The sequence below is a fragment of the Manacus vitellinus genome, unplaced genomic scaffold (genome assembly GCF_001715985.3).
Source record: "Manacus vitellinus isolate BGI_N305 unplaced genomic scaffold, ASM171598v3 scaffold_19_pilon, whole genome shotgun sequence".
NCBI classification, from domain to species: Eukaryota; Metazoa; Chordata; class Aves; order Passeriformes; family Pipridae; genus Manacus; species Manacus vitellinus.
This window is the reverse complement of record NW_021939395.1, coordinates 424669-430668: the sequence shown is the minus strand read 5'-3', so window position 1 is coordinate 430668 and position 6000 is coordinate 424669. Positions and strand designations below refer to the sequence as shown.

The 6000-nt window shown below is 54.7% G+C and overlaps 1 protein-coding gene across 1 annotated transcript in view; it reads right to left on the bottom strand.

The window, feature by feature from the left end:
• Positions 1-1005: 1005 nt before the first annotated feature.
• AR (androgen receptor) overlaps positions 1006-6000 on the bottom strand; it is a 38732-nt gene continuing 33737 nt past the window's right edge. The window contains exons 5-9 of the mRNA XM_025894942.2: positions 5244-5531; positions 3055-3199; positions 2155-2285; positions 1800-1957; positions 1006-1535 (exon numbers count right to left, since the gene is read on the bottom strand). Of these exons, the coding sequence (XP_025750727.1) occupies positions 1380-1535; positions 1800-1957; positions 2155-2285; positions 3055-3199; positions 5244-5531 (878 nt within the window). The 3' untranslated portion in view covers positions 1006-1379. The remainder of the gene's footprint in view (positions 1536-1799; positions 1958-2154; positions 2286-3054; positions 3200-5243; positions 5532-6000) is intronic.

Sequence of the window (6000 nt, the reverse complement as noted above, 5' to 3'; positions counted from 1 at the left end):
GTGTGTGTGACAGTGTGTGTGACAGTGTGTGTGTGACAGTGTGTGTGTGACTGTGTGTGACAGTGTGTGTGTGACAGTGTATGTGGGACAGTGTGTGACAGTGTATGTGGGACAGTGTGTGACAGTGTGTGTGACAGTGTGTGTGACAGTGTGTGTGTGACAGTGTGTGTGTGACTGTGTGTGTGTGACAGTGTGTGTGACAGTGTGTGTGTGACAGTGTGTGTGGCACCATGCACGTGGGACAGTGAGTACATGAGGGTTGGTTCTTCCTTTCCAGCCCCCCAAAGCACCGCGGTGGCACCGGCCAGTTCCCACAGCTGCTTCTCCACAGATGGGATTCATGGAGGAGTCCCGTGGCTCCACAGGCCCTGCAGATCCTGGCCCCCTCTTGGTTCCACAGCATTGCAAACAAGAGCTGGGACAAACGAAGGGAAAGAGCGCAGCAGGAATCCGGGGTCTGCGGAGAGCGGCAGCAGCAGAGCGGGCATGGGGCTGGGCAGGGGCTGCAGGGGCCCAGGGTGGCCAGGCAGGTGGGAGCTCCGAGGGCATCAGGCACTTCTGGAGGTGGGTTCGGCTTTGTCAGGGAGCAGCAGCTGGCAAGGATGGGAACGTTGACTGCCGAGCACCGGGGGGCCTGCGGGGCTGACTGAGACCCAGACAGGCTGTAGCACAAACATCCTAGGTGGAAAACAGGAGCCAGCTGCCATTGGGGGGTTTCCAAGGTCATCTTCCTCGGCAGCCTTTGGCTGCAGCCCATCCGCTCCGTCGCCCGTGTCCCGGCGGCGCAGGCGGGTCCCGGGGCCGGGCTGGCCAGACACATCCCACGGCGGCCCCAGGGCCTGGGAACTCCTCGGCCGCAAATTCACCTCATCCCCCAGCTCTGCTCTGCTTCTCTGCTGCAATGTTTGAACTCATCTGCTTCCCAGCACCATAATGCAAAGAAAACATCCCAAAGGAGGCCGGTAACATCACCCACAGCCAAACACGGAGCTGCAACCTGCTTCATGTCATGTTCTGCGTACAGAAAACACCCCAAACCCACCAACTACTGGCACTTCTCCCACTCTTCTGTGGCCCTGGGCCGCTGGAGTCACGGCGACAAACACAGAGACAAGAGCAGGTGGGGTCCTGCTGCTCCGTGCCAGTCCCTGTCCATCACCACAAGCAGCCAGAGCTGGGCAGAGGCTGAGGCCGGGGGTTCAGTTCAGAGGTACCTCAGGAAAACAGAAATCTCAGGAATCCCAGCAGGTCTGTCACTGCCTGTCCCCTTGGCCACCACTGTGGAGGGATTCCCCAAGGCACTGCAGGACAGTAGTGCAGAAATAACAGGCAGGAGATGGCTGGAATGGGGGAGGCAGCTCGGGGGTCCCTATGGAAGATCACTGTGCATGGAAGTAGATAGGCTTGACTTTTCCAGACAGGATCTTGGGAACCTGCACAGAGATGATCTCAGCCATCATTTCCGGGTAGTCCACGCTCACCATGTGTGCCTTGATTAACAGGTCAAATGTAAACTGGTGCAGGTCCTTGGCAATCTGGGGAAGGAAGAGAGGGGGTTAAATGAGTCCCTGTGTAGCGTTTTCACCAGAAAGATATAGAGCAGAGGTTCTACCTTGCCTGGGAAAGGGAGCCTGGATGAGACTATCCAGCACCCTGTCCAACTGCATCTGAACTCTCCCCGTGATAGGGCTGCCTGACCCTGGGGAGGTTGTTCCAGGGAATGATCATTCTCACTGTAAATTTTCTTTCTTATATTGTTTCTTACGTGTATAGATGGACATTTCCCTGTCCTCTCTCACCGGGTGCACGGAGTCCAGGACCTTGGTGAGCTGGTAAAACCGCCGGGAGCAGGAGGTGGGGTTCTTCCTCTTGCAGGCGATGATACGGTCAAGTTCCTTAATGTAATTCATGCGGAGCTCATCGAAGAGCTTCTGGTTCTTCAGGCCATCCACTGGAACTGGGTGGGATGGGAAGGAAACAGTGAGAGGAGCCCAGAGAGCGGGGAACAGGAGAGCAGGAGGAAGGTTGAAGCAGGGAACTTCCCAGCTCCCCCTGGGAGGTGAGAGTCCAGGCACAGGGAAAGCACCAGACACCTCAAGGGTGATGCAGTGGCAGGTACTGGAGTTCTGAGGAGGAAAGGGTGTGGGTACTTACTAACACTGAAGAAAAGGAGAGCCTTCATACAGAGGAACTCCTGGGGTGTGATCTGAAGCCACCCGAACTCCTGGGAGAGGTGCCTCATCCTGACACACTGGCTGTACATCCTGGATTTGTGCATGCGGTACCTGGTAGGGCAAGATGGGCAGGGATGGCACCGAGACCAAAGTGCAGCTGTGTGAGGGGGGGGACACGCTCCTCGACCCAGCAACCCCCTCGCCTGGCACATCCCCGCTGCCAAGGGCCCAAGCTCTGTCCCAGCAATGCCGCAGGCAGGACAGGAACATTCTCCAAAATGCCTGTGTGCAACCAACCCTCTTTGGAAATAGATGGAACTGGGGACTTGCAGGGTTCATCTGAGGAGCAACTGCAATGATTCCCCAGACATGTCTATCTGTGAGGGATCCAAGACCAAGCTGGAACTCCCAGGGAGGTGTGGGTTTGCCTCGCGCTGTGCTTAGTTATTAGGTTCAGGCTCTTCTACCTAAGTGCCAGCAAATCCTCCCCAGCTCTAAGCTGATGGTACATCAGGAAGAGCCCAGTAGGACCTTATAATACACATTATCTCTGTTTCTGTTCTCTCCAGCTGCCCAACAGAGCTGGAAACTGGAGCTCAAACCCTTTAGCAGAAAGACAGGTCCATACGGAGCAGCTTTTCATCCCACAGCAGCTCCGGCTGCCCTGGTGGGAGTCAGCCCATGACAAGGCTGGGGGAGCGGGGCGAAGGACCAGGAGAGGCATCACAGTGCCCTCCCTACTGCTGGAGGTCACCATGGGTGGCTGGAGTAGGGAACAGGACCTGCCACACTGGGCTGGGCAGGTCGGAGCACGAGATGCTCAGTTTGTCACCTGGTCTGACCCAAAGCCTGGCTTAGGCTGGTGTTGTTTCACACTTACTCATTGAAGACCAGGTCTGGAGCAAAGTAAAGCATTCTGGAATTGACGTTGGTGAAGGATCTCCACCCCATAGCAAACACCATGAGGCCCATCCAAGAGTACTGGATTATTGACATCTGGTCGTCCACATGCAGGTTGCGAAATCCTAATAAACAATGAGGGAGGGATGTTACAAATTAATGTTGTGTTCCTGCAGTTCCCAGGACTGTTTCCACGCAGACTCCACTCTCCTGCAGTGCTCCTCTGGGACAAGGTGGTCAGTTTGCAGCCCAAGCTCAGCACGTCCCGGGACATGCACACGCCAGCGGTGACACAGCTGCAGGGCCGGCAGCCCAGGGCTCTGACTCTGACTGGGAATCAGGGACAGCCAAGCACAGACCTGCCCCTGGAAGGGGAGAAAGGGGACTTTGGACACAAGGAGGGGAGAAAGTCCCATTAGGACTTCACCAAATTTAAGTAGCTGGATTTTAATGTGATGCTCAGAGCCAGCAGGTAACCCTGAGGCCTCACCCCGTGGCCACAGACACTCTGGTTTCTGTCCAATACACACTGCATGGATCTAATGACTGTGGAAATGAGCACGGAAACCTCGGCTGCATTGCAAGAGAGACAAAAATAGCAACTAAATTCAAATTTCCTATGCCCAGATGGCAGTTCAGAGTTAAATCCCTGGCATGTTTACACCACCTCCAACACTGCTTTTTTCCAGACACTTGTAAATAGGCAAATATAATTGAGTTTAAAGACAATCATACATTTTTTGAATCAAATATTAAAGCAATTTAACATCTCCTGTGTATAATTACAATCCATTGAGGCAAGGCTCTCTGTGGCTTGGGGAGCTCTCAAAGCCAAACAGCAGGGGAATGAATCTTGCCCAGATGCTGCCCTGGCACAGTGGGTGCTGGCCCCGGGGGTCAGTGGGGTAGCAGCTGGCACAGCCACACACCAAGGGGTCAGCATCAGGTGCAGTTCAGGAGAGTAAAACCCTTTCTTAATGGGGTGGTTAAGATGGAAAATGTTTTCCAAAGCACTCTTCCTTTCCATCATCACTACTGCAGGGCCTCAGCCCCAGGGTGGCTTTGGTGGTGTCTCTGTGTCTGATCTTGATGGCTGGCATACATAAGCAAAGAGAAAGCACGATTTGTCCCTGGTTTTACAAGCCAAGTGACAAGAATATCAGAAACAGAATGGGCTACTCTGCATTTAAGGGTATTCAGACCAACATCCCCCTGGCATCACCAGTCCAGGGTGCTGCTAAACTCCTGGGAGCATCAGACACCTGACCACAGTTCATCACCAGGGTCTGACACAGAGTGGTAAATTTACTGTGTCTCGGTCTCCTCCTTTGGCTGTGTCACCCTGCACGTGAGGCATTAGGAACCAGCCCCACATCCCAGTCTCAGAGATGCTCAGAGGTGAACTGGATCCTGCTGTGCCCAGAGTGAGCTCAGCCCTCTGCAATCCCACTCACTCGGTTGTGGGATTACAACACAGAACAGGCAGTGTGTCACCACCCAGTGACCCTGCAAAGACCTGGTTCAGTGAACCCATCTGTCATTGGGATGCTCCATTTACTGCACCTGCTGACTGGCATCTAGAAACTTCCCAGCCTGTAGCACCACTCCAAAGGAATCGTAAATATATCCCACCAGGCCATCACACAGGCAACCCAAGTGACTGCCAGGAAAGAGCCCTTTGGGATCCTGCATTGCTCTTCTGCCATATTCCAATTAATTAGCGGGTGGAATTTACCCTTTTCACCACTTCAGGTGGGTCATGGGACAGGGCTAATACTTGTTTAGAGGGGAATTCTGCAGGGCTGGAGGACACGGCCTGGAGCTGGGAGAGGGGGAGGACAGCGGGACTCTGAGCAGCAGCAGCAGCCCCCAGGGGCGAGTGCCCCGTGCCCACCTGGTAGCCCAGGCCGGGGGCTGCCGCAAGGCACAGCACAAGTTCCGATATCCTCCATCACCCCCAGCCCCCCCTCCCGTCACCAGCCCCCCAGACAACCCCCAGTGCTGTGGCTGCTGCCCGGGGAGGGCACACTCACAGTGCCCACGGAGCACTGCCCCAGGAGCTGTGTGACGGTGGCACACGGGCTGCAGACCGCTCCCTTTGCACCCTGCCAATGCAGATGGGGGCTTTGGAACTGGAAAAGGAGGGGATTTGTTTGTTTTCCTCCTCACCTGGCAGGGCCTTCGCCCATTTGACCACGTAGACCAGCTGCCGCTCCCCAAGCTCGTTCAGGCTGGTCAGCAGGTTGGAGAAGGAGTCTGGCTGGCTGTTGTCGTGGCCAGCACACACCACGCCGGGCTCGATGGCCTCCAGGACGTTGAGGAAGATGGGCTGGCACTCGTAGCCATCGATGCGTGTCATCACCAGCTTGGGAGCTTGCTCCTCCGTGGGGCTGGATGAGCTGCCTGCCTCCACCTCATCCTGTGTCTTCAGGTTACCCAGTTTCTTCAGCTTGCGGGCTGTGGGAAGTACACGGTTCAGTGTGAGACTTAAAAATTAAAAGAAAAAAAAAAGGTTGAGGCTTCTTGGCCCTACTTATAGTTACGAGGAAAGGAAAAGTGATGACCAGCAGCCGCTCCTCCCTTAGTGGACGTTGCCCAAGGAGTGCCCCGGCATTGCAGCCCTCACCTAAGGACAAGGGGACCACACACTGCACGACAAAATCCATTTCCTTGTTAATGTAACATGGAAAAGAACCAGCATCATTTACATTCTCAGCCATGACTGGTCTCCAACTCCCCCATAAACACAGAGATCATCCAGGGAAAAGTGAGGTGACTGACTCAACTGCTCACAAGAAGATAAACTCAGCACATGATCATGTTCTAGGGAAAAAAGTGATTGCACTTGGATACCCAAGTGGGATTGTTCCATTCCAGGCCAAAGTGAAAGTGGGATGCAACTGAGATAAAAGCCTTCTCTTTGCAA